Genomic DNA, 26,501 nt, shown 5'->3' with positions numbered 1-26,501 from the left:
CGCCCAGAGGGCGCCCCGCCGGGGGCTGCCGGCCGCCCGCGCCCCGCAGCCGCTTCTAACCCGCATCCCCGGCTCCTCTCGCCCGCCGGTCCGGGCCACGTCCGGCAGTCAGGCGAGAATCAACTCAACCAGCCCCGACAGTCTCTCTGCACATCCCCCCCGCCCCCAGCATTTTTTGTTTCTCCGTTCCCCCGCGGGAGAGCGTAGGAAGCGGGGCGAGGAAGCAGAGCGCAGCCCAGCTGCGCGATCCGGAGGGAGGCAGGCATTGCACAAGGCGTTGCACAATCCTTTTAAACAAGCCCATTTCCAAACGCCTGGAGTCGGGGCTGCGCGCAGGCAGAGGGCGGCAGCGGCTGCCGGGCACAGGCCACCGGCAGCCCTCCGGGGTCTACCCCCAGCGCCCTGCCGCTGCCACCGCGGCCGGCCGGCAGCTCTCGGGCTAGCCCTTTGCACCTTTGGAGCTGTGCTAGCTGGAGGAATAGATGCAAAAGTTAGCACGAAGGTCGCGGGGAGGCCGAGGAAAGTCCTTGAGTGGCCTGCGGGGTGTGAGGGCTTATAGCGAGCCTGAAAATAACGGGGAGGAGAGGGGGAAGGGAGAGAGGGGAAAGCGGACACGATGGTATCAAATACTTCCTACCGGCGACCGCAGGGCTCACTGCGAGCGTCCCTCCCCGCGAAGGAGCGGTTTCCAAACTACGAATTTAAGTCCGTCGGTTTGGTATGCCTCGTCTTGGGTTTATTTCTTAATTTTCTTTTCCATGAGAAATCGCTAGCGCCTTCGCAGGAGTGACTCGTAAACCCTGGCGTGGGAGGGAGAAGGCACTCGGGCACTTCAGCGTTGCTAAAACTGAGACTGTTAACGATATTTGCAGCTCAGAGGGAAAGGAGGCAACCGCCCTGACCTTAGGTAATTGAAATTTGATGGTTAATCTAATTAAGCTCTTATTCTAAGGGGAAAAAATACTTATTGAACGTCAGCTGGTCTGGTACGTTCGGAGTTACAAGCGAACTTTTCGGATTGTTTTTTTCCCCCCCTCCTTTTCTGGAAAGCGTATAAACATATAGAAATATTTACCGCACCCTTCGAGAATATAATTGCTGAGTGGGTAAACTCATCTGCTGGTATGGGAAAATACTTCTAATATATCAAGCGTAAATTTGATACGGTTTAGATCTTGCCCTCCTAAAGATATTGCATTAACAGTTAGCCTGGTTTAAATTCAGATTATTGTCTTTTGCAGTTTTATAGATAATGAATACATGCAATAAAATTATATTTGAATATATATTCTATCTAACAAGACACACATCGTATCGATTTATATTTTACACACACGCACGCACATTGCAGGCGACTTGTAATATGTTAGAACATTTCCAGCACTTGGGTATACTGGGATACTTATCTAAACAATCACTCATTTCCTCCTCCTATCGAATGTCTAATTTGTATAAAGAGTTAGAACACATTTACTTACTCATTTCCAACAGCACATCTATGGAACTCTTTGGTTCTATTATACCTATTATCTATGGTAATAGGTAAGTTTTTCTATTTACTCTGCGTGGAGAGGAAATGCGGTTATACACACGCACACAGAGACAGCCGCAACTGTTCAGCAACACGCAATTGACAGGAAAGGGGAGATTGTTTTATTTATATATATATTTAAAGGCAACAACAGCAACAAAAAAACCCTCTCAAAAACCAACAGCGACCCATGTTGTAAAATAATAAATTTCCCACCTACATGACTGTAAAAAAAAAAAAAAAAAGATTGCCAAAGTGCATCACGAGCGGAGAGCCTTTTCCCGGCGTAAAGAGATACATGCACACGTACAGACACATACGTACAAATACCTGCCGGCCCGCACGAGATGAATTACACTGGGTTATCGTAAATATTATCCTCGGCATAAGTCCTGAGACACTACGGCCAGAGCACTACAGCGGTCTGCCGTGTTCCCAAGCCACGGTAAAACACAACGAAAAGTGGTGTCTCGGTTTGTAAGCTCGGCGCTATACTGGGAGAACTGACCGGGCTCTGTTTCGTATTATTTACCGTGATTAGATCTCAAAGTGTACTTGTTTCACTGTGCCTCTTTCTACCGTGGGGCTCTGGCGCTCAGTTGCAGAAAGAAGGATGCAATTTTATATACGACTGTAAATCTGCAAGGTGACCTGAGCTGCTCAGCCCAAGTCTGTTTTTTTCGTGTGGTTCTATTACTCTGCGAAGATGTGCTGAGGCAGGACCTCCAAAAGGCCTGTTCCATGTCTTTGTGGTTTTGTTATCATAAACAAGAACCCAGCCAAGACCACCAAGTGTTATCTTGCACACGGCCATTTCGACATTTTACTGCAAGATTTATGGCTGTAATAAACAATCTCAGAAACCCTTTTTTTCCCCCGGTACTTCCCTTTAACAAACTTGTAGCATCATCCTAAGCTCTCAGAGAAAGAAAAGGAGAGGAAAAAATAGGCCAGCTCCTTCAGTTTTCCAGAAGGACTAAAGGCTCGATTTCACTGGTGAAGGAGACTTTAATCAGTTAATAAAGGAGCAAGAGTTTCCTGGCCGACGCTGGCCGAGGAGGAGATGGGGACCCCACTGGAATTAAGTTGAGAAGGAGAGAGTCAATTTTCATGCACCAAGAAGAGGCAACCTCATACATACCCAAGGAGGGGAGAAAAGGGGGATCCCCTTTTTCTTGTGAAACAAGCAAACATTCCCGCTACCCTCCACATGCGCGGCTAAAATGTAATTACTCCTAAAGAAAAAATAATAACAGTAGCAAGAACAGTAACAGTAGTAGTAGTAATAACAACAACAACAATAATAACAATAATTCAAGTCAACCTTTCGCTGTGCCCGGGCATCCTCCACCGAGAGCGGTAGGAGGAGGAAGACTCGCACTAGCAGCCTGGTTTGAATTTGATTTGAACCATTTTGAATATATTTAGCCCCAGCTTTCCCCCCTTGAATGCGAGGCTGTCCCAAGTTTCAAAGTGACCGAAAAGTGACACCGTGTGCATTTTGTTTCTTATTAATCTTACACATTGACAGTCTTTGTTAAATAACAAGGCGTGCCCTTCACCAGGCGACATTTTCATATTTGTTAGACGCGGTGACCTGAAGTTCACCTCGGCCTTGGACTTAGTTTTTCTAAAAGGTCTATAACAGTGTCTTTTAGATAGCGGGGTGCTTTGCCCAGGTCACTACTTCTAAGGGAAAATTAAGAAAAAATCGCGGGAAAATGTAAACGTTATGGAATGTATCGACTGTATTCCCTCCTTTGTTCCTGGGAATGATACAGCCCCCGAGGCTGCTCCTGCCTCCGCGGGCGGGAGCGCTTCTTTCCTGTGGCCGCTGCCGGGGCAATGCTAGCAGTTTTGCCCCAAGTTTAGCATGTGGTAGAAGCGATGACTGCCCTGGTACCAGGGCTCCTCTTAACCACGGGGTGGTTGGCGGGATTTACTCGCTGTCCTGGCTCGGTTCATCAACACACGCAAAATTTGATTTGTTCTCGGATTTTAAATGAATGGTCTTTTGAGCAGACCTTCCACGCCAGACAGCAGTGTGCTGAATGCAAAGAATGAAAGGGCAGAAAGTGTTCGTCTCAAATTATTAACTGTTCTGCTCCAGGTTGTTGCCATTTTTTTAAAGACATAATTTAAACAAGAATTCAGAAGAGTCAATATTTACTGAAGTCTCCATTTCAAGTTCTTTTAAAATATTCTCATTGATATTTTTATTCTAAACCAGATTGAAAATACGGAATTCGAGCTACTGATAGTTTTGGTGAGAAAGCAAATGCATTTCGGTCACCTACTCTTGAGTAAGCCGGTTATAGTAGCAGCTTTCATTCTGGGTATATCAAAGACGCATTGTTGTTCTTGGAAACAATCCGCCTGCTATTCTCTAACAAAATAGATATTTGGCTACGGGTTTTAGCTTGCTATCAGGCTTCACTCTTACACCAAATAAATACTCTGGATGTGAAAGGTTATATACTATCTCAGCGAGGCCAGGCTCCCCAAACGTGCAATGCAAGCGCTCGACTACAAGTAAGCAACAGCAGCAACTTGTGAACAGTGCCTATACGAGCGAACACTTGCATTATATACTTCCCAGGCTTCAGCAGGTACTTTAGGCAAAATCTCCAACAATCACTTTGGCTAATCGGAAATCTAACCTCTTGCATATTCGTTCCCAAGAAATAGCGCTCGCCTGCCACGATCCAGCTGTGTCTCTGGCAAATAATTCACGCGTACCAGCTACGCAAAGGCCGGTGTAGCCTCCTGACTTGGGGGTGGGAAGGCAGCAATGCATGGATGGGGGTGAGGTGCGCTCTTTCTCGGACTTTCTCGTCGCCCTGTCCCCTCCTCCACACCTTTCATATCTGCTTATGAATATTTGGGAATAACCTTTCCATCTTGCATCGACCCCTCATCCTCCTCATTTCAGGCTGAATCGGGTTTGCAGTGATCTACCCCAGAATGAAATTCCCTGTGCAATATTGGCCAGTTCTCCCTACAGACACGCCTAACCGAGGAGCTAAAGCTTTAACACCGAGGCGGCACTGGGAACAAAAAATCCCAGCAATGTGGGAATAAGTCTCTGCGCAAAGAAATTCCACTAAACTTTTTCTTGGGGGGCGGAGGGGGAGGCGGGGGGTGTATGGAGGGAAGGAAAACAACCCTCCCTGTTCCCCGTTTCGCTGGGAACTGCTGCCTCTGGTAATTCCAGAAGGCTGTGAGAACCCTCCAAATCACGGAGCGGCGCCGGGCGCCAGCTTCTCCGCAGCATTTTCCATCGGTAGCGCAACGCGGCCCCACGGCTCCGCATTTTAAACGAGCTCCTTCGGACCAGACATATAAGCCGTATTATCTCCAGCGTGTCCTGTTTAAGCACAGTTTAGCGGTCGCTACAGAAATGAGAGCAAAAACAAAGACGCGGCGAGGATCGATACACACGTTAATAGCATCGCTCCTATCTTATCTTACTCCCATTTTGCAAAGTGAGAAGGCTTAACATTAAACCTCTTAAAGCGGGTTATTATATAATAAACAAGGGCGAAATATTTTGCTACCTGACTCGCGGACGAGGCAGCATCAGCGGCTGCTGTGGGGGTAACACGCGTGTTTACCTGCCGCGGATGAACCCGAGATATTCAGACACAAATGTGGCAGATAATTCAAGATGAAATACAACGTGTATTACTCTTGAAAAAGAGGAATTTTCTATCCTTTCCTCGGTAATTGAGGTCATTCAGCCAGTAGGGTTCACCTGGAGTCCATACTGTGATACACACGTAACTCAAAGCTATTTTATCTTTTGTGCTGATAGTCAAGATCTCGGCTATAACATTGACATCAAACTCTGTCTGGGCGAATGACTAAGAGTGGTGCAAAACGTAAACTTTTGACCCTCAACTTTTTGACCTGCAGTTGTAACGCCCTTAACCACAAAGATATACAAAAGCTATGCAGCTTCTTTTAGGAGTAAGAGACTCGCACTGTTTGTTTCAATAGTTCTGCCGTTTCCCTCAGCTTTCTAAGGGCTTTTTTTTTTCTTTTTCCTTCTTCTTGCTGTTGAGAAATCGGATATTTTTGCATGTTTAATTATTGCTTTTTTTTTCCTTTTCTTTAATCTCGCAGCTTTGTAAAGTGCTGTTAGATCAGTTTGCACAGCCTTTCGGCAGCGTTGGAGGGAAGCCTGTTACTCAAAGGCGCTATATGGTTACAATTGCAGGTGAAATGCTGGGTAAGTTCTGGGCGTGAGGTTGGAAGGAATGTAGCGACGAGCGTTGGGGGAAAAGCTGCAGCTCTCTGCTGCGAGGGTCTTAGTCATTTCTCCTTGATTTAAACATAAAGAAACAAGTCTAATTGTTTGCGAAGCCTTGTCTAGGCAAACGAGTTGACTGTGAACTTGGTCTAAAGCGAGCTCTGCTGGTGATTCCTAGGGTGTGCAGATTTATCTTTTCTGCATTTACTTAACCTGGCAGTGAACTGCACGGGCTGCCATTTGTTATCCAGAGACAGACTTCACCTCAAGCAAGGACTGTTCCACAAAATTGCAATAATTACCCAATAACCTTCATAGCAAATATTATTATTGAAAAGACATTTTTTTGGGGAGGGGATATAGGAAAGATTCCTTATGCGTGCTATAAGGCGAAATCCTTGCAAATTGTACACGCTTTCTATGTCAGATTTGGTATTGTTTGTGCATGTAGCTACAGGAACATGTGACTGTGATGGTCCATGAGTATTTGCCTTCCAGAGAGACATTAGTGAGGATGCTTTAATTTGAAAGGGATAATATTTTCAAAGATGACCAGGCGACTGTGGGAGCTGTGTTTTTTGAGCTCTGCCTAGTAACTAGCAACAAATCGGGGAAACGTTAAAAGCAGGAAAGAGAAAGAGCTAAGAAGGCAAAGCGGCGTCTTAACTTGGTCGGGAGACTTATTTATGTCTGCATTTAATACGTTAAATCTGTATTTGCGGGGAGGGAAAAGGCATTGCTCCAGTATCCAGGGTTTGAAATCGAAACCTCCTGATCCGCCCCTCATGATCTGTTCCATTCAATTTCCCATGGAGCAGATTGCAAACCCCTCTATTGTCACCCTTCCACAGATACACACTTATTAAATGTAAGGAAATGGCAGAATAATAATTTCCCCGTAATGTTCTGCAATTAGGGCGTTTGCAGGGTTTAGACAAGGCTGCAGAGCTGTAATTTACGGATGACTTTCCATCGGATTGTTATAGTTCTGGTTTAGAGAAAGTTATGCCTTGCAAAGTCACTAGTTAAAAACATTAGAGAGTTGCCTAATCTTTAATTGGCCTTACGCTTAGACATGACACACTACACTCAAGTATTTCTTTCAAAGGATTAGGTAAGCTGTATTTCAAACCGCAGAACGCCACTTGCCATGCCTAAAGTAAAACAAACTCGCACGTATAAATCCCCCAAACACAGCAGAAAAATAATGTGTGCAGATAAGACCTCTCTCCTGATTCCAGTGATTATTCTCCATGACATTTTTCCTCGGAAAACAATTCGGACCTGGGAATATTTTGGTAGAGTTCGGCAGTCTAGGGTTGTTTGAATTTCAAAGCGGATTAGAAAATCTTAATGCGTTTCTGGATTTGAATGGCTTCAACTGTGCTGCTTAGGACAGGGCAGGGCCAGAAATAAGGAGAAGTTGTAATTTCTAGCTAACTTTCTTTTGTTGTTAGAGAGTTTCTTGCAGTACGGGCGGTTTTATATGCTTGTGGGTTTGGGGGTATTTTTCTTTTCCGTAGTTCTTGAATCTCTGTATACTGCTTGATGTGGAATATGCTCCAGAAGCCACATTTAAAACGTGAGAATATGTAACAGCAAATCTTTTTGCTCTAGACAATGAAAAATTACAATCCGCGATGATATCCAGGTTCCTAAAATATTGGTCGAACGGGTGTGCGTGTGTTTGTATATTCACCAGATATTTCAAATAACGCAGTGTTGTTGAATATTGAGTAATTGGAAACCGTGTCCGTTCTCATTCCCGTTTATAAGCGAAGGATTTTCCTTGGAAAAGGACCGTATATGAATGAAGCCCAAACTTTTAAAGGTTTTTCATACCTGTGCCCCAATCTATAAAATTTTATAAGATATGATATAATATCATATCATATGCGCCTATCATATATAATTTTCTGGTATTCCTATTGACAAAAATGTGACAGCTAGTGTACTATAAAATCTCCAGCTGCTTATCACGGAAATTATTTTCAAATGTGTACTTGGATATGCTCTTTTAAAGTTTTTCCCATTTTTTTTCAATAGAAAGTATATGCGTATGTATTTGTTTAGTGTTTGTAGGAAGAATACATTGGCACAAAGGTTTCAGACCTCATTTATCTTACACAAGGGGTTGACTTTAAATATTAAATATTTGTAGAAGTGTGAGAACTTTGAGCTGAGCCAACCTTATATACTACCGTTTCTTTAACGTTAAAGAGAAATAAATTAAAAATAGGAATCAGTCAACAATGTGCAGACCTTGCAGAGGTACACACCAACCTTACCCTCCTGTACCCCTGTGCCTTTCTCTCATTTTTACTTGCAGTAGCAGATACAGCCTGAATCGCAATATTCAAACAGGATAGCACTAGCAAAATAAAACAAAGCCCATCTCCCATCTCACATCAAACCACCCCATTCTTTTGCAAACCCGACTTTATGACACATGAAGGAAAACAAAGTGATCTGATTAATCCCTGCTACTCCAAACCTGAGCAGAGAGATACCCACAGCTGTTTTGTGTGTGTGAGCGCCTATATATATAAATATATATATATATATATCTCTCTGAGGCAATTCTTAAATCTCTTACTTAGCCCCCAACTAGTCGGTCTGCACCCCCAGAGATCATTGGCCTAAGGAACAGATCTGAGGGTAAGGATCAGGCCTTAATGCTACCCAGAGAAAGACAGAGTTCCTTTCACCCTTTCATTCAAGTCCTGGAAATTCAAAGACTAAAGTTAAATCCGGCCATAAAGTTTATTGCTGAGTAATCACACTCTAGTGAGAACAGTCCACTTAAATAAAAAGAATGTTGAAGTAAACACGCAGCTGGGGCCTACCCCACAATGGCAGCCAGCAATACAAGGCAGAGAGGGAAAGAGCAGAGCTAAGGAGATATTTACAATCTTCAATAAACCAAGCCTGTATTTCATAATTTGCAGCACTCTAATGACCTGTAGTCTCTTGTATTAATGCTACAAGTTACAGTCAATTGGTTCGCTTAAAAAAAAAAAACTCACAGGAACATATACACACGTACACACCCTTTGTATACATAGATACACCGATATTAGGCACACATACGCATGTGCATGGCTTTATACAGGCGTATACATTGATTCGTACATGCATGCACAGACACACATAATTTAAATATATTTATGCAATTACACATATGATCTGGGAAAAGTTACAGCAACATTATAAATGCACATCCCCGAAACATGTTACACGCTCGCAGATGGACATATATACATAGCTAAAGCTTTCTGCACAACCCAATGCAGAAAATAGGAATCTTAAGCGCTCCAAATACAGTCTGTGCCATTTTAATACTAGCTCTGATGTGCAACATATTTCACCAATCCAAAGATTATTACCATATCAGCACGCCTCCAACTCTATCATGCCTACATACAGCACTGCCCAGATAATATCAAGCCCTATCTATTTTGTTTCCCCTTTTTTTAATCGCCTGCAGTAACTACTCTTTGCTAAACAAAACCTCTCCAAACTTGGAGAGTCTATTGGAGCAAAGGAAGTAATTATCTTCTGCGGTAGTCAAAGTGATTAAAGCTAGGCCCCAAAATCCATCTCTGCCAAAGTCGCTTATTGTGGTTTACTTTGATTTGATCGTTAAAATAGAGAGCTAGCTGCTGCAAGTGAAGGGATGGGGGGGGATTTGCAGCGCAACCTGGATCGTTAGTGGTTGATCCTGCCCCTAGGGCTCGGTGGGACCGTCCTGAAAAGCTCCAGGCCGAGAGGAACGGAAAGGGAAAGGGAAAGAGAAAGAAAGAGAGAGGAGACAGAGGCAGCGAGAGCGAGCGGGAGCCTCGGCTTCCCCACTGTACAAATAAACTTTAAGGAACTTGTGCACAAAACTTACCTTTGACTTGCAAGGAGCCATTTTTCATACAGTATTGAGAACTTGTGGTTTGGATACTTCTGTCCCTAAACCTGACAATTTGAATGGCCAGGAGGCACACGTAGCCTGCAAAAGAGTCAAATGAAGTCCAGCGTCAGTGAGATTATATGTTATGTGGTATATAATGTTGGATGTCAACTCCCCAAAACCATAAAACTTACTTTAATGGCACCACGTGACTTTTTATAGCCAGTGAGCCTATCTGTCTGTGCTATGGATGATTTTACGATCTAATTCATAGACAAAACCCTATTCATTTGGCACCCAAATGTCATATAGCCGGAACTGGGGCTTATAAAGTTTACTGTTTTATAACTTTTAAGGGAAGGCATCAATGTAACCAGTCAGTAAATGTGCAAATCTTTAGTTGCTCTTAGAAGCCCAGAAGAGTTAACCATTCAAGCTCTGATGGGGTAAGTAACATTACGTTTATAGCAAACTAATCGTAGTGAAGAAAACCAAAAATCTTTAAAGGGTGAAAAGTGGGAATGTGGCTAGCGAGGGTTGCTATTAGACGCAGAGGGCTCGGACGTGGCTGTCCTGCAAATATACTTAATGAAACCACAGGAGAAATTCTAGAGCGACGCAAACACGGCTTGAGTTAGCAGCGTGTTTTAACAAAGCACATGTTTTGGTTTTTTTTTTTTTTTCAACCATCAGCAAACAGCTAGCAGTTGATTTACCCACAAAGGGTGTTGATTGTGGTCCTGCGATGCAGCTTTACACCTAGCGAGAAACCAGTAAGGAGGAACTTCTGATCAAACTTTCAATTAAAAATACTGGTAGCGGACAATCGCAGCATCTACTATTTGAAACGTGCAGCAGGAGCCAGGTAAAATCTTACTACAAACTCTGCACGGGTTAATATCTTTTCTAGAGGCAAATCAGGAAGCACAACTTCTTGCTTTGCACAGACCAGATCACGAAAACTTTACAATAGAAAGTTTATTTTTTTTGTTGATTTCCAGTCAGTTTTTTTAAAAACAAATACAAAAAAAAAAAAAAAAGCTGATCACATTTTGCTCAAACAGCCAGACTTTGACTATATTTGTAACTTTGTTCACAAAAAACATACATCACAGAAGCTGCGCTTAATAAGAGCCACTTCTAAGAGTTCGTGCAAAGAGTCATATACAAAGGCACAGCAAGGACATACTGCTTGGAATCACAGTTTTCGTCACAGATTCACTATTCACTACACGTAGGACAAGTTCAGTTGATTTCATCATTTCACCTCTACAACAGCATTAATTACACAGGAATTATATAGGTAGTTTGAATAAAAATATTTTTAACAGCTTGGAGCTATACAGACATTAACACTTGACCACACATGCACAGTTAAGCAGGTTGAGTGCAACACATAACATTTGTACTAAACGGGGGGAGGGTTTCTTTCTCTCTCTCCTTTTTTTTTTAGCCTTATTTTTTTGTTCTTTTTTGTTTAGTTTTGTTTTGTTTTAACAGTTACTTCAAGTAACACAGCTCGCTTCATATAAATAAGTTAAAACATCTATTATTTTTTTCAAGACAAAGCCATTCAAGACAAAGAAATGTACGATAAAAGCAGATCTACTTATACACGCGAGAGAATGGTAATAAACAGGCTCATGATTAAAAGATGAATAAGGGCGACAAGAACAGGGTTTCTTCACAGAAGTAACACAAGGAAGTTTTAGAAAGTCAACTTAGTACTGACATGAGACGCAGGGTCAGCTAATACTGCTCAGTACTTTTAATTGATCAAACGCTTAGGGACGGAATGCCCCTCCTGCAGCTGCCATGCTCATACTTTTCAGCTTATTATCCTTTTTCCATTTCATTCTCCTGTTTTGGAACCAGATCTTTATTTGTCTCTCTGAGAGGCAAAGAGCATGTGCTATTTCAATCCTTCTTCTGCGGGTCAGGTATCTATTGAAGTGAAATTCCTTTTCCAGCTCCAAGGTCTGATAGCGGGTGTAAGCAGTCCGAGCCCTTTTCCCTTCTGGTCCCCCTATGTTGTCTGGAAGAGAAAAGTACATGATTTAGATTCTCAGCAGCCACTCGGAGCCTTCGTGTCTTATTGCAGCTACCAGCGACCAGGACCGTTATTCTCAGTCCTGCCTGGTTTTGTTTCTGGCTTGGATAAACGCTCAACAAGTTTCCTTCTCCAGCCCCTTTTCGGAAAGGCTTGGGGGAGGGGGATTTGGTGGTCTCGGTAAGTTTTCACTTGGATTTGGGGTTCGATTTTTTTAAATTGAAAATTTTTTTTTTTTTTGAGACTAATTTGCCCCCCCCACCACCTCCGCCTGCCCCAGATAAGCTGGTTTGGGGGGTGCCTTTGCTGCTGGCTGGATTTCAGGGCTGGGAGACCAAAGCTGAAGCGTGCAGCCCTTTCCCACGGCTGAGCTGGGGGAGGCTCTGGGAGGCAGCGAGCCCGCGGCTGCTCCCCCAGCAGCGAGGGCAGGGCAGGTACGCGGGGCTGAAAGTTGCTCCGCTTCCCCGAGCCCCTCGAGCCCTCTCCCCGGAGTTTGGGGCGACTCGCCCCCCCCCCCTCCCCCATGGCTTCCTAGCAGTGAAAACTGCCCTCCTCGCCCTCTCTTATTCTCTTTTTGATACGGCTTGGCAAAATAAATGGGGTCAACCGCGCCGTTCCCACTGGAGGATCCCCCTTCCAGAGGAGAGCCGGGAGCAGCCTCTGCTCCCGATCCCCCTCCGGGAAGGCGCTGTCTGCTCCCCCGCAGCCCGCCGGGGCCGGCGCTGGGAGCCAGGCGGGCTGTGATTTTGGGGCCGGGCGGTTTTTTCCCTTTTGGAGAGGACTCGCCGGGAAAGGGAGCGTGCTTCCCTGCGAGCAGAGTTGTGCTGTGCGCGGCGGCTGCCCGCTCTCACGCCCTCCTCTCCCCCTCTCCCCGACCTTGCTCGGCGCAGCCACCCGGTTTACATTAAATCCTCCTTTTCCTCCAGAGAAATAAAGAAAGAACAGGGTATATGCTTTACCATGACTTATGTGCAGTTTTCGCATCCAGGGGTAGATCTGGGGCTGTGAAGGCTGGGCTGTGCTTTGGTCGGTCGGGGCACTTGCCTGCTCGCTGCTTGCTGGAGTGTCTTCCTCAGTCCCAGACGAGGTGCCAACCCCGTCTCTGCTGATGTGCGTGTTGCTGCTGGAATTGGACGAAGTGCTGGTGGAGTTGGCGAGGGAGTTTTTCACCCCGTGGTGACTCTCGCTGACAGGCGAACCGGCCACGGCGGTGCAGGGCAGAGGGTCAGGGGGAGGCGAGTGGGAAGACGTCGCGGGCTGGTTGTACCTGGGCTCTGTCGAGGCAGAGGTGGTGTTGGCCGGGTAACTGCGGGGTCTCTCATTGGCACCAAAGTGGGTGGAAGCAGAGCGCCCGACGCTGAGGTCCATGCCATTGTAGCCGTATCCGTACCTGCCGGAGTGCATGCTGGCGGAGTCCCTGTATTGCTCGCTCACCGAGCTGTGATCTCCATAATTATGTAACTGGTAGTCCGGGCCATTTGGATAGCGACCGCAAAATGAGTTTACAAAATAAGAGCTCATTTGTTTTTTGATATGTGTGCTTGATTTGTGGCTCTTGGTCGTTTTGTGCGTCTATAGCACCCTTGCACAATTTATGATGAATTATGGAAATGACTGGGACATGTACTTGGTTCCCTCCTACGTAGGCACCCAAATATGGGGTACGGCTTCACATCACGTGCTTTTGTTGTCCAGTCGTAAATCCTGCCTGATGACCTCTAGAGGTAAACTCGTGCACTGGTGGGGGAGCTGGGAGGGCGCGGGCGGCCCGGGGCGCGCCGCCGCCGCGCGCCGCCGCCGCCGCCGCCCGCCCGTCCGCCGGCCTCCAGCGCCACCCGCTGGCGGCGCGGGGGATGGCGGCGGCTCCGCGGGGTCGGCCCGGGGTGACGGCCCCCGACGGCGGCGCGGAGCGGCGCGGGGCACGCCGCCGCCTCGCCTGCCACCGCCGACGGCGGCACCGGCAGCCGGCGGCGGGGCTGCGGGGCCGGCGGGGCTTGCTGCGCGACCCCGGCCGCCGGAGAGCCTGGCATGCGGGGACCGCTCCGCTTTGTGCCTGTTCTCCCCCGCGCGAGGCTTATTTACACCGGTTCACATATCCTACGTTACCCATCCTCGGATGCTATGCTGGCAACGTTTATGTCCCTTACTTTTTTTTTTTTTTTTTTTTTTTTTTTTAATGATTCCTCCCCCCCCTCCCTTTTTCCCGCGCCGGAGGTTTCGAGAGGCGCCTGGGTCCTGCCGATCTGAAATGGCAGGTACCTATGAAAGATAAATATCGTGCAGCGTTTTTCTAACTAGGGGGTCAAATTCCAGGCGCCTTTACGGTCGCCGTTATTTTTCCGCCTCTCGGGAAAAAAAAAAAGTCTGAATGCGGCGGTAGCCATTTTGCATTAGTATTTTCCAGATTTGGCTTTTAAAATATTTAGAGCGGTAGCCCAAACTGCGCTGCCTTCCAAACAAAAGAGCCTTAATGCTTATACAAGTGTATTTGTACACAGCTTCACACGCACACTCACGCACACACAATATAATATATAGAGATACATCGTATATATTAATCGATATTTTCGCTGCGCTTATTTTACTTATAGAGAACTCGAAATGGAAGCATTTTATGGCAGCTACTTTTCTTTAGAGTATCTATTTATTTTTTCCAGTGCTAAGAAATGCGAATGTGAATTAAGATAACACAAAAGCAGGGAAGAAGATCCCCGAGTTAATATGACAGACACTTTCTTTTAATTAAAAAAAAAAAAAAAAAAAAAAAGGAAAGAAAGGAAAGAGAAGAAAGGAAGATCGACCCAAGCCCACGAAGCCCCAAGAAACGTAGTCCATAATTCAAAGCCCCTTCAGTGTAGAGCTGAGCTCACCGAAACCTCAGTGTAAGCTCAACGGGAACCACAGAAATTCGACCGCTTTGAAACCTCTTTCCTCGCTTCCCCTGAAGTTTAACGCCGAGTTTTTTACTTCAATACTAGTAGTGCAGATTAGGCAGTTCAGCGGCATTTTAAAAATCTCCCTGCAATTCATCTTCACTTTAACTGCAAGTTTATGCCCAGGGTTTTGTACAACGATTTTTTTAACAGGGTTTTCCTTCTTTTTGCCATTTAAATATCTTACACATGCGTAAAACTTTTTTTTCTTCCCTGCAGACCATAAGCTCCCAAACAACATAAAGAGATGGCCCGACATGGCGGGAGTTAGCAACAAAATAAACCCAGGGTTTTCTAAAATCTCTCGTATTTCTACAACACGAACATTTCTAATAAAAAAAAACAAAACACTCATGTCTTTTCACACAGGCACACCGGGGACACGCACCCACACACAGAAGCTCACCTCAAATATTTAAAAATCTGGGCCATTTCTCTAACATATTAAGCAACGCCACCTATGCTTTCGAAAGATGGTTATATACATACATGCCTGTAGCTCGAAAGCTAGGGCTTCCACATACATTAAAGAAAGTCACAGATGATTGAAAATGTACATCTTTTAACCAAGCCTTTTGGGAATTAATAGACTGTGAAAAACCTATAGGATTTTAGTAGCAGAAGGAACACAAGGTAAATAATAATAGTAATAGTAAGCGCTAAGGAAAGGCCTGGTAGCGTTTATTAAACATGGTTCTACTCCCCTGACTTTTCCTCTGTTTCTTCGCTGCTGGGCTGTGTGGAATTTATGAATTTGTTTTCCTTTTTCCATTTCATCCGCCTGTTTTGAAACCATATTTTAATCTGGCGTTCAGTAAGGCAGAGAGCGTTTGCAATCTCAATACGTCGTCTTCGGGTTAAGTATCTGTTAAAATGAAATTCCTTCTCTAACTCTAGCGTTTGGTATCTGGTGTAAGTTTGCCTCCCTCGTCTCCCATGAGTTCCATATACTGTACCTGTAGAAGTAAAGACAAAACGATCGCATTGGACAGGGCCCACTGATTTCAGACCAGAAAGAGCGATTAGTATATTCTGCCTCCTTTTGCAGGCACAATCACGGGGAGGGGGGAAGCTGCTGTGGTTTCCTGGAGCCTTTTTTTTTTTTTTTTCCTCCCCCCCTCTTTTCCTTTCTCCTGCCTGACCAGCTGCAAATGCGGATGTGCAGCGTGCTTACGGTGGTGGGGCAACTGGGATACAAAGAGGCTTTAAGGTGGAACTAGGGAAAGTGAAGTAGGTCGCACCGTGTGAACCGCTGAGCAGTGTCTACCCGATGCATGTTGAGACCCTGTGCGCGCACACACACACGCGCGCGCGCGCACACACACACACACACACGTGTGCGCGATCCGGGGAGCTGAACGCATGCATATGTGTGTGTGTGTGCTCACGTATATGCGGGTGTGTTTACACAAACACACTCTATTGCCATGGCTGTGACTACAGAGGATCTGTAATTGAAGTATAATTATAGACATCAGCTAAAGATCATAGAAGAGCCTTTGCCATTTGCTCCGGAATTTGCTGCCCTCGAATGCAAAGCAGCATCAGAATGGTCTTGCTAAAAGTTTAACTTTCAAAAAAAGAAATGCGACCCACAGTCCAGCAAACATGAACTCGGGAGGGGAGAGGATGGGAGTCATTAGCAAACACTGGAAGTAAACGTCTTAATACGGGATAATTAAAAATAAGTGCCACCCCAATACACCCCACCACCACCCCGCATCACTCCTGGACAGAATAGTTAAATTATGTGAAGTTCACTCGTAAGTCAGAGAAAATCCGCGATGCCATGGAAGTGCGCCCACGGCCCCAGAAACGTGCTCTCAATATCCAATACTTACAGGCTAATGAGCTGGGGGAGGGGGGCGAGGAGGAATGTGCCACAAATGCATTGGATCCTCAGTACAGAGGGCATATTCCCTGCATCGCTCTCTGACAATGAAGAAGCGGAACAGAGGCTTTGGGGTGGCTTTAGGAGGGTGGTAAAACTGCTGTGCTCCTTTTTTTTCCTCTTTCTCTTTTTTTTTCTCCCATACCCCCCCACCCCACACACCCCCGCTTCCTAAGGATTCCCAGTAACTTCCAGCAGTGAATCCACAAGCTGGGCTCTCGGCCACCGTTCCCCGGGTGCCAATGTGCCAGGTCTAAAATAACCTGGGAAGGTTTCGTGTTACACGCTGCCCTGCAGGAACCGTGCCTCTCCAGCAGTCAGGACTTCATCTCAAAACCAAAAAACACCCCGAAATCTTGGGGAAAGAAACTTTTCCTTCCACACACCCCCCACCCCCCTTGATTGCATCGAAACGCCTTACCAGCGCAGGAGTTCATCCGCTGCATCCAGGGGTAAACAGGACTCGTGTACTTCCGGTCGGTGCCTTCGTCATTTACAATTTTGGCTTGGACGCCGCTGGATTTGTACTGTTGATCGGAAGAAAAGTGCAGGTAGTCCCCGGCCCCCCTCTGTTTGCCACTGCCGGAGGGAGAGGCGTTACTAATTTCCTTGTCCGAATAAAAACAAGAGGCTCCGTACTCATAGGAAGCCCGATTGCAAGTAATGACGGTGTTGGACTGTTGGTAGAAACAAGGTGAGGTGTAAGTCTTGTCCTGCAGGCTGCTTGCCCCGTACGAAGCCGGAAAATGCCTGAGAGCATCATAGCCCGCCGGGTAAAGGGGGATCTGCCCGAGGAAAGAGTCCTGGCCCCCGGGCAGGCTTCCCGGGAAAGTGGGATTCACGAAATAGGAACTCATTTGCTCTCCCCCTCTCCCGGACCGTGATTTGTTGTGTATTAGTACATCTGGCGATAACTATTAGGAGTCGTCGAAGTGGTTTGTTTCTGGATGGCCGAGCGCCAAAAGCGACAGCAGAAAATAGGAGCAGCTGACGGCGGGGCGGCCAATGGGAGCGCGCGCGGCGCCCGCTCCCCCGGGGCCGCCGCCACCGCGCCGCCAACTTACCGGCAGCCCCGGCCCCGCCGCGCCGCCCCGCGCAGCGCCGCGCAACGCAACGCCGCGCCGCTGGGACCGGCCGCGCCCCCGGGGCGGCACCGCCCCTCCGGAGGAAAAATATTCCGATAATAACAACAGTAATAATAACAGGAATAATTCCCGGCAGGAGCAGGCGGTGCGGGCAGCGTGACAGCGGCGGACGGGGACACCCCCCCCACCCGGCGGCTGGAGGCGGGGGGGCGCCCTTAAAAGTTGGGGGTCCCGGGGCAGGCTTGGCGCCCCCGGGAGCGGCGCAGCCCCGCGGGCAGGGCGGGCGAGGCGCCCCCGGCCCTCCGGTGGCGGAGGATGCGGCGGGGGAAAGTTTGGAGCGGAGGGAGCACGTGAAGGGGGAGCGGAGCGCCGCGCAGCGCTGGGGGGCCGGGCGGCCTCTCTGCCTTTTCCCACCCCGAAGCCACAACCGCATCCAGGAGGGTTTAGGCGATTTTTATTTTATTATTTTCCCCGCAAACCGCCCCTCCGCTGAGACTTCCCTGCGGAGCTCGCCCGGGGAGCCCGCCTTACGACCGAACCTAGCTTTTGTGAAAGAGGCCGACGCGTCCTGCGTGGAAGAGGTCTTGTATCTTAATGAACACCCTCATAATTAACGCGAAGGTTGTGGCCGGGGGAGGAAACGGTGGCCTTCCGGGGAGGGGGATTTTTGGTTTGCACCAAATGCCCGAGAAGGCCCCGGGAAGGGCTGGGCGGGCTCCCGGCGCCCCCCGAGCAGCCCAGATAAAGTTCCACGTGTCTTTTCTCCCCGAGTTCCCCCGCCCCCCGCCAGAGTCCACCCGAGGAAATCAAACATTCAAATTCAAAAACGAGCCAGTAGGACTATTCCCAATTAATACAGCCCCGCTAATGAGTCAGCAGAAGCCAATCGGTTTCGTTGTTGCTCCGAATAATTTGATTAAATGCGGATGTGTGTCTTTAAAAGGGAAAAAAAATAATACGTGAAACAAATATTTCCACCTTCATTTTTCAACATGGCAGTTACCCCATAGCGGAAATATAATTCTTGGCCCAGGGCAGGGACAGTAACAGTGCTGATGAAATACGCTGAGGCGCTTTTAATTCAGCCGTAACCCTGCAGTTCCTGGAGATAACATGAAGTTGTTCATTCCAAGCTGTATTTACTCATAATCCGTGCTCATTACAACAGATTGAATAGCCTGACTTTAAACGCGCTCTGACGGAAAGTGACATTCGTACGAGCCCTGTTTCCTAAAGTAGCTTTCAAAGGAGAGTTTTGTTGTTGTTGGGAGACTATTTGTCTCATTTCCGGGGGCAGATTACGATACCTATAAAACAGTAGTGAGTTAAAACATCGCTCCACAATAGATTGTATTGTTCACAGTCTCAGCTGGACTTTCACATTCAGATGTTGATTGCCTCCAATTTTATTTTTTTTTGCTCCCAACTTCCTTAACCTCTTCAGCCCGGCTAATCCATAAACACACCTGGTAGAATTACAGCTCACTAGCTGCATGCTTTGGAAGGTCATTTCAGAAACATGTATTTCCTGAAAGCCAGCCTTCTCCAGAAAAAGGTTTTTACTCAGTGAGAATAGAGTTTAAAAATGAGGGAACACCAGTAAACAGATATACAGCACGCTAAATACAAAGAGGTCTTTAAAAGAGTAGATTTTCGCCAACATAGGTCAGAACGAAAACGCACCGTGAAAAATGAATACTCGGGCCGAGCGAAACCCACCAGCCTCACTTTAAACAAGTTGTGGCCAGACAGTCTTTTGTTTCAATCCATCACACAGAGACAAAAAAAAAAAAATCACTCTAAGTTTAGTTATATTTACATTTTATAGCATCAGTTACAGACTGATTTTTTTTCTCTTTCTCTCTTTTTCTTTTTGTTTCTTTCCTCCTTTTCAAGATACTGTTTGCGTCCAAACCAAACTGTCGAAAGCCCGACGGCAGGCAGCGAAAATATTTCTTCGTTGATACCATAATATTAACAGGAATGAAATGTGCACGTTTGCCTGGCTGGGTCGTGTTAGAATAGTTACAGTGACAGCTAAACAATCTGCACTGCAATCTCCGCTTCAGTCACATTCAGGCATCCTTTCCGCTCCTCCCCCCTACCCCCAGAAAACCCCGAATTACAATAATCTGTTACCCCCCAGCTCTGTTGGGGAAATGCCCTGTCCGGACACATTTCGCAGCAGTTTCCCTTCACCATTTTCTCCCCTGGAAAGCAGAAAGCCAACCGCTGCATTTTGCCACCGCAACAAAATCACACTTTGCGATACCCGTGTATTTCATCCGCCTTTTATTTGTTTTCGGAATTCCCCGCATCCCCAGCACCTCCTCCACCACACACTTCGCCTTCCTCCTCCCGCCGAAAACGCGGACGGCAACCTCAGCCACCCTCGGATACAGGTGCGGGGGCAGTAACCCTCAAACTGAAAAGCCTCCTTTTCCTCGGATATAAAACCACTTACAAATCCTTATCATGCTCGGCAGCGTCACCAAAACCAACCTTTAACTAATAGATCCTAATCCAAACAGTTTGGGCAAGGCGAGCCGTTGTTTAGGCTGACGGGGTGCGGGAGCCTGGCCGGGGAGGCGCGGGAGGGTCCTCCCAGCCCGCTCCCACTGTAATATTTTACAGTTGACACGCACCGAGCTACAAGCGGAGGGAAAGGGGAGGGGGCAGAGCCGGTCCCGCAGGAATATCTTGCCCGGGGGCGAGCCGCGATGCTCCTATAGAAAAAGGTAGGCCAGATTTTTTTGTTGGGTTGTTGTTTTCTTAATTATTTTATTTGGTCTTTTATTTGGGTTTCCCCCGAGCAGCGCAGGCTCCCAGCGCTGCCCTTCCCAGGGGCTGCGGGGGCCGCTCCGCGCCCGCCTCCGCCGTTCCGCCACGCCGTGGCAGCACTGAGCACCCGCGGCCCCGCAATAAATAATCCGGCGCTCACTGCAGCTCCAGTCCGGCGGATACCGCAATGCAATGCAAATGCAATGCTTTATCAGCCCGGCAGCACAAGCAGAGCCGGGGCCAACACTTAAAGCGCCCCGAGCCGCTCACTTGCCATAAGGAGGCGGGAGCGGAGCCGGGCGGCGGCGGGGGGTCTCGGGGGCGCCGTCCCCGGGGCCCCGCTCCCCCCCGTCGGCACACACCGCGGGGCACCGGCTCGCCAGCCGCCGCTCCCCTCGCCCCAGCGCCGCACCGTAACAGTCACAAGGAGGGAAAGGGGGGAAAAAAGCTCCGTCTCCGGCGCTGAGATCAGTTTAGCTGCTGCAAAGCCCGCTCCGCGCAGCCGAGGAGCGCAAGCTACCCACGCCGGAAAGCGCCGGCACTTCTGCTCCGATGGACCCAAGGCGAGGCATGGGGGGTTTGCAGGCAGCGCTTGATCTGATAAAGAAAATCAAAGACACATTCGCGCTGTTTCCGCCGCGCAGAAATAACCTTTCTCCTGAACATGCCAGGGGAGCCAGGAGTCATTGTGCTGACTGCTGGGTTTTTTTCTGAAACAGTAAAAATTAAATTACATCTACATTTCAGCTGCCGCAAATGAACTTTAAGTTAATGCTACGAAATAAAAAAAAAAAAAATGGGGGGGTTTAATTTTTTTTTTCCTTGTGCTGCGGGGAAAAAAAAAATCAAACCAACCCGGATTGATACTATAAACCTACATTCTGAGAAAATAACCTGAATGTCACAGCAACCCTCTGGCAAATGCAAACAGAAATAAACTTCGTGAAAAAAAAAAAAATCCACAGCTTCCTTGCTAAATAATAGAAAGTAGACAATTTATTTAGGCATATTTTTGCATGCACTGGTCAAAATCAACTGAGCTGCAGCCACCTCTATTTTTGGCCGGTAACATTTCAATTTGGTTTAATTGCACATGTCTAATATTTAAACGTATTAAACCATGTTTCCCTGCTTACGGTAGTGTCATATACATTTCTCACCTTTTAGGTTCTGGCTCACAGGAGCCCCTGCGACTTTGACAGCTGTCGCTTTGGCTGCACAGGAGACGAATCGCCCTCCTTTTGGTGCCAGAAGAAGCAGGAAATTAGCCAGGTTGCAAGTTGAAAATCTGCCACGCCAGTGCTTTGAATCCAATATGCCACACCTTCCAGCGGGGGAACTGGAAATTGCCATCCCGGATCTGTGTTCTAGGCGGCTGCTTATGCCGAACCTCCGCACACTTTGTTCACTATTGCCTTACAAAGAACAAATGAAATGGGGATTGAAAGCCAGAGAGATCCGAAGCAGGACAGAGCTCAGCAAAAGAATGCGGCTCTATTCTCGCAAGGGAAATTATAAAAAAGTTCATGTTCACGGTTACCATCCACATGACCGACAACGACCAATGGAAAAACCGAACAACTCATAAAGTTGTATTGCAAAGTTGTAAATTTTCATAAACAACAACGGATTTATGGCCTTTTCCTCATCACTAAGAAGAGGCAGGTCTTAGAGAGGCGCCATCTTACCACAGAGGCAGCCCTGGAGTTTTCTAAAAGACCTGGAGTTTGTACTAATTTTATTAAAATTACAATTAGTACATTGACCAAGAATGGAGTATAGTAGGAAAAGGGAACTTCTGTGCAAATGATGCTCTGGTTCTACCTGCATTTACCCGGCCGAATAAAGGGACTTATAGGGCGAGATTTTTTTTTTCTTCTTTTTTAAAAAAAGATTGAAAATATTAGATCTCCTAGACATTACGTGGTAGCTGGCAAAACCGATACATTTTCTAAAGCGGGGGGATTTCCCCCCTTTTTAATGCTATCCTGATGCCCCTCCGCCCCCCGAAAGCTGCACGCACAAACCACACACGTACTTGACCAAATCATTTATGCTTGGAACTTTCGCATCTCACTTTCTGTTCATTACAAATTATTATTTCACTGCATGTGATTTCGGCTTGATCGTCGGCCGGCTGGACAGAGGTTATGATTGCAAGAGGACACGGGAACACGGTGGAAGGAAGCCCTCCCATAAAGAAGGCTTTCCGCTTTATTAATCAACTGCGCTAGGGGAAAAAAAAAAATCAGAAATTGACTGATTCCTATCAATTCATCACCTTGCATTTTTTTCCTTTGATTACGGAAGAAGAAGATTTATATGGTCTGATTTCTGTATTTGTCTGTGTAAATTATTTTTTGATGCTTCCTTCGAAATGTTTCCCTAATAAACAAACACAATTCATTGTCAACAAGCATATTTATTTTCTGTGTAACATAAAACACATTTATTGTGGGAGATGTTTGAACACGGTATCACTTCCAAAGAGAGTTCACAGACATTTTTTTCCCCACTTCCAATACTTACACGGCATACCCAAATGTTCACAACGAACACATCGAAACACATTGTAACATACAATTTTTGAATAAACTTTCGCCAAACCTTCAAGACGGATTTATACAGAGTTCTTAACAATACATCATGCTACAAAGTTTCCAAATTAATTACATACTTCCCAATTTATGACATGATCTTACAAATTAACTCCAAGACGAATATAAATGACAAAAAAAAAAAAAAAGAAAAACCAACAAAAAAAACCCCAACCAGTATCTGCTATTGTAGGAAAATTCACGGTATTACATATTAACACGTTCAGATATTCAGGACAAACAGGTTTTTTTTAAAGGTGGTTACATGGTCATTTAAATTCACTTTTCAAAGAACACTTCCCGCTATATTAAGATCAACCTAGAATAAAACGGCCTTTAGCAGAAGCAGCCGAAGGTAGAAGCCAACGGGAGATATTAAACCGCTTTGTACAATATTGGCATGTTTGCTTCCTCGGAATAGTAAAGAATCGAGAACAAAGATATATTGCAGCATATGGTTTTCATTTATAATTGCTTTGGAATAAATATATTATTTTAAATTTAAATATATTCAGCCTTTTCGGTACCAAATTCTATACCAAAGCTATTGATGCGTGCTTTTCAAACGACTACACTTACATTTCTAAAAGCATTTTGCGATTCACATTAGTAATGTTATCTTCTTTCGACTACTAAAATACAGTATACTTTCGAAGATAGGTAGGCGGAGCAAGATATATAGGTAGTCTGGAAAATAGGTAGTACAAATCATTGCTGTGGATTGTAGTGGTTTGTGGAACATATTTTTTTTTTTTTTTTTTTTTTTTTTTCCCCTTGCCGTTTAACCTTTTGTTAGTGTAGCTGTTAGTTATGATACTTTCCTAACAATAATTAAAAAAAAAAGAAAAAAAGAAAAAAAAAAGAGAAGTGCAGAGCTACTTATTCAAAATTAGGTAGTTTTTCTTAATGTGAGCCTAATGCACTTTTCCCCTTACACATGATTGGGACTATTGAGTCAGGTAGTTATTTCGGAAGGTCACGGTTTACCATCTGTGCAAGCAGCAGTTCTCTCACTGAAATGTCTCCTGGACAAACTCAGCCAGGTTTGGGTAAACGAAAAAACAAATGATTGTAGGATGCTGTTAGGAGATATTACCGAGAAGTTCGGCACAGGGCAGATTTGGGGAGTACAAGAGAGTGGAGAGAAGGCTGGAAAGCCACCCCAAGAAACATTTTCGTGTTTGCAAATGCTCACTTGCAAGATGATTATTAAAGGGAACTGATATTTTTGTATTTTTTTAAATAAAAACAGTGAGTGTCTCTCTTTTTTTGTTGTTGTTTTGTTTTTTCTTCTCCCCTCTTTAAAGGGAGCTTTTCCAACTGTCATGTGCATACGTTATACTGAGATCGCTTCCTCGAGTGGGACTCCTTAGTCCTCCTCCTCTTCGTCTTCTTCCACTTTCTCGACCGAGGCTGCTGCTGACGTGGGCTCGTTGGGAGCCGGGGTGCTGGAGCTCTCTTCCTTGTGCTCCTTCTTCCACTTCATCCTCCGGTTTTGGAACCAGATTTTGATCTGCCTTTCCGTCAGGCAGAGGGCATGGGCGATCTCTATCCTCCGCCGCCGAGTCAGATAACGATTGAAGTGGAATTCCTTCTCCAGCTCCAGGGTCTGGTAGCGGGTGTAGGTCTGGCGCCCTCGCTTCCTATCTGGACCTGAAAGCAGGCACACACGGCCAGGAGTTAGGCAAGAAGAGAAGTGGAAAGTTTTCTCTTTTTAGTGTTGGGTGTGTGTCTGGGTTCATTATTGTTGTTATTATGATTATTATTATTAAACAAACAAAAAGCGGCCGAGCGAGAGTGAATGATCCCCTTCCCTCACTTCCACCCGCCCCCCCACTTTGCCCTAACAAAGACATTTCAGCCACACGACCTGCCCTGCTCAGGCAGGGCAAAAATTAAGTTGCTCGAGACCTAGAAAAAGTGGAGAGAAAGCATTCAGGAGAGGAGGTGGGGGAGGAAATTGCTTTTGGGAGGAGGAACTTTGCCCCCAGGCTATGTATTTCCCTAAAACCTTCCAGACTTTCGCGTTTCGCAAGGGGAAATAAAAAGCTGGAAGGCTGGGCTGTATTTATTTTATTTTCATGTCGGGGGCTCCCTACACACACACACACACACACACCAACCCCGCCTGGATCGTAAACAATACATCGCATTTAGCTCCAGAAGAGAGCTCTCCTTTTTCACACACTCTCGCCCCCAGTCCCGTCCCCCCGTGTCGTCGTCGTCCCCCCCCCCCCGCCCCGTTTTCCTGTTTAGTACATTTCTATAGATCCTTATCTCCGTGGAAAGGGCAGGGGGGGCGAAAGTGGCACGTCTCGGCAACGTGGGCTGGCAAAGTCCTCAGCAGCCCGTCCCCCGCTCCTGAACGCCCCTCTCCCCTCCGCCTTCCCCCGCCAGCGGGATTTCTTTGCCCAACTTCGGCAGAGGGCAGGGGAGACGTTTACCCGTGGGGGCTCTGGGAGCCCGCAGCCAACTCTCCACATTTCTATAGCAAACAGCGCAAATCAACTCAATGCTAAAATTCCATAGCAAATGGAGTTAAATAAATTTACGAGGCTAGAACCCATTAATTGGGCAATAAAAAGTTTTATGATACTCATTTACATACAATGCCACGGGCTTTCTACGCAATGGCGCCTCGGCTATAATTAAAACCATAAAGGCTGTGCTGACAGTAATTCTGGCGACACGCTTTGCCTGGCTGCCACGGCTCCGAGCCCTCTCCGCTTGCCCCTACCTGAAGACCTCATCCAGGGGTATATCCGGAAATTAGGCTCAGCCTGGTTGTGCAGGTTGCTTTCCTCCGCTTTCTCACAGCTGGGTTTGGTTAGCTCATTGCAGAGGACGGGAATGTTCTGATCAAAAGAGGAACAATGCAGGTTGTAGGCATCAGAGCCCAGGCTGTATCCGGAAGAGAACGGGCTTTGATATATGGTACTGTTCACATTGTACAAGCCGGGCATGGAGGAGGCGAAGGCACCCGCGCCTGGTCCATAGCCGCTTCTCTGGGAGTTGCTTGCAAAGGAGCAAGAAGTAGGCTCTGCATTTTGGAAAAGAGAAGCCCCCGCCGTATATTTGCTAAAAAGCGCATTCACATAATACGAAGAGCTCATAATTTTGACCTGTGATTTGTTGTCCGGCAGGCTTCAGTGTCGGTTTTACGAGGTAGCGTGATATATGATAACATTACACCCCCAGATTTACACCAAACCCCATTTTCTTTTGGACTGAGCTGCCTCGAGCACGTGACCGGTCATGTGACGCCGCCCGCCAATCCCCGCCCGCCTCACAGGTGGTGCCGGCCGCGGCCCGCCGGTGCCCGGCCATGGACGGGCCGGGGCCGCCGCCGCCGCCGCGCCCGGCAGCGCCCTCCAGCCGCCACCGCCCCCTCGCCCCCGACGGCGCCGACACGGGGTGGGGGCGCTCGGCCCGCCGACGGGGCGCGCACACCATGTGGTCCTTCAGGCGGACCGAGGGGTGTCG

At 46.8% G+C, this 26,501-nt stretch overlaps 3 protein-coding genes and 1 long non-coding RNA gene across 4 annotated transcripts; 1 reads left to right on the top strand and 3 right to left on the bottom strand.

Annotated features, from left to right (window-relative positions):
- Positions 1-25: 25 nt before the first annotated feature.
- LOC121087295 lies at positions 26-23,031 on the top strand. The gene is made up of 2 exons (XR_005827565.1): positions 26-5,762; positions 21,589-23,031. It is a non-coding gene; the product is annotated as an uncharacterized LOC121087295 (long non-coding RNA).
- On the bottom strand, positions 11,173-13,454 carry HOXA5 (homeobox A5). Its single transcript, XM_040592145.1, has 2 exons — positions 12,691-13,454; positions 11,173-11,716 (listed from the first exon to the last, which is right to left on the bottom strand). Exons 1-2 carry the CDS (start codon positions 13,250-13,252, stop codon positions 11,466-11,468), a joined length of 813 nt encoding a protein of 270 aa, XP_040448079.1. The 5' UTR covers positions 13,253-13,454; the 3' UTR covers positions 11,173-11,465.
- On the bottom strand, positions 15,219-17,574 carry HOXA6 (homeobox A6). The gene is made up of 2 exons (XM_040592147.1): positions 16,977-17,574; positions 15,219-15,620 (listed from the first exon to the last, which is right to left on the bottom strand). Exons 1-2 carry the CDS (start codon positions 17,410-17,412, stop codon positions 15,361-15,363), a joined length of 696 nt encoding a protein of 231 aa, XP_040448081.1. The 5' UTR covers positions 17,413-17,574; the 3' UTR covers positions 15,219-15,360.
- HOXA7 (homeobox A7) lies at positions 22,312-26,277 on the bottom strand. Its single transcript, XM_040592148.1, has 2 exons — positions 25,756-26,277; positions 22,312-24,671 (listed from the first exon to the last, which is right to left on the bottom strand). Exons 1-2 carry the CDS (start codon positions 26,129-26,131, stop codon positions 24,388-24,390), a joined length of 660 nt encoding a protein of 219 aa, XP_040448082.1. The 5' UTR covers positions 26,132-26,277; the 3' UTR covers positions 22,312-24,387.
- Positions 26,278-26,501: the final 224 nt, after the last annotated feature.

Source organism: Falco naumanni, chromosome 4 (assembly GCF_017639655.2).
Source record: "Falco naumanni isolate bFalNau1 chromosome 4, bFalNau1.pat, whole genome shotgun sequence".
Taxonomy (NCBI): domain Eukaryota; kingdom Metazoa; phylum Chordata; class Aves; order Falconiformes; family Falconidae; genus Falco; species Falco naumanni.
This window is presented reverse-complemented; position numbering and strand designations above follow the sequence as displayed.

What these genes read in the sequence shown, in the direction of transcription:
- HOXA5 (XM_040592145.1), bottom strand. Translation starts at nt 13,252, where the DNA reads ATGAGCTCTTATTTTGTAAACTCATTTTGCGGTCGCTATCCAAATGGC. An exon ending in AAAACTGCACATAAGTCATG is followed by an intron (nt 11,717 to 12,690) that starts GTAAAGCATATA and finishes TTTCTCTTCCAG; the next exon opens with ACAACATAGGGGGACCAGAA.
- HOXA6 (XM_040592147.1), bottom strand. Translation starts at nt 17,412, where the DNA reads ATGAGTTCCTATTTCGTGAATCCCACTTTCCCGGGAAGCCTGCCCGGG. An exon ending in GCGGATGAACTCCTGCGCTG is followed by an intron (nt 15,621 to 16,976) that starts GTAAGGCGTTTC and finishes TTACTTCTACAG; the next exon opens with GTACAGTATATGGAACTCAT.
- HOXA7 (XM_040592148.1), bottom strand. Translation starts at nt 26,131, where the DNA reads ATGAGCTCTTCGTATTATGTGAATGCGCTTTTTAGCAAATATACGGCG. An exon ending in CCCCTGGATGAGGTCTTCAG is followed by an intron (nt 24,672 to 25,755) that starts GTAGGGGCAAGC and finishes GCCTGCTTTCAG; the next exon opens with GTCCAGATAGGAAGCGAGGG.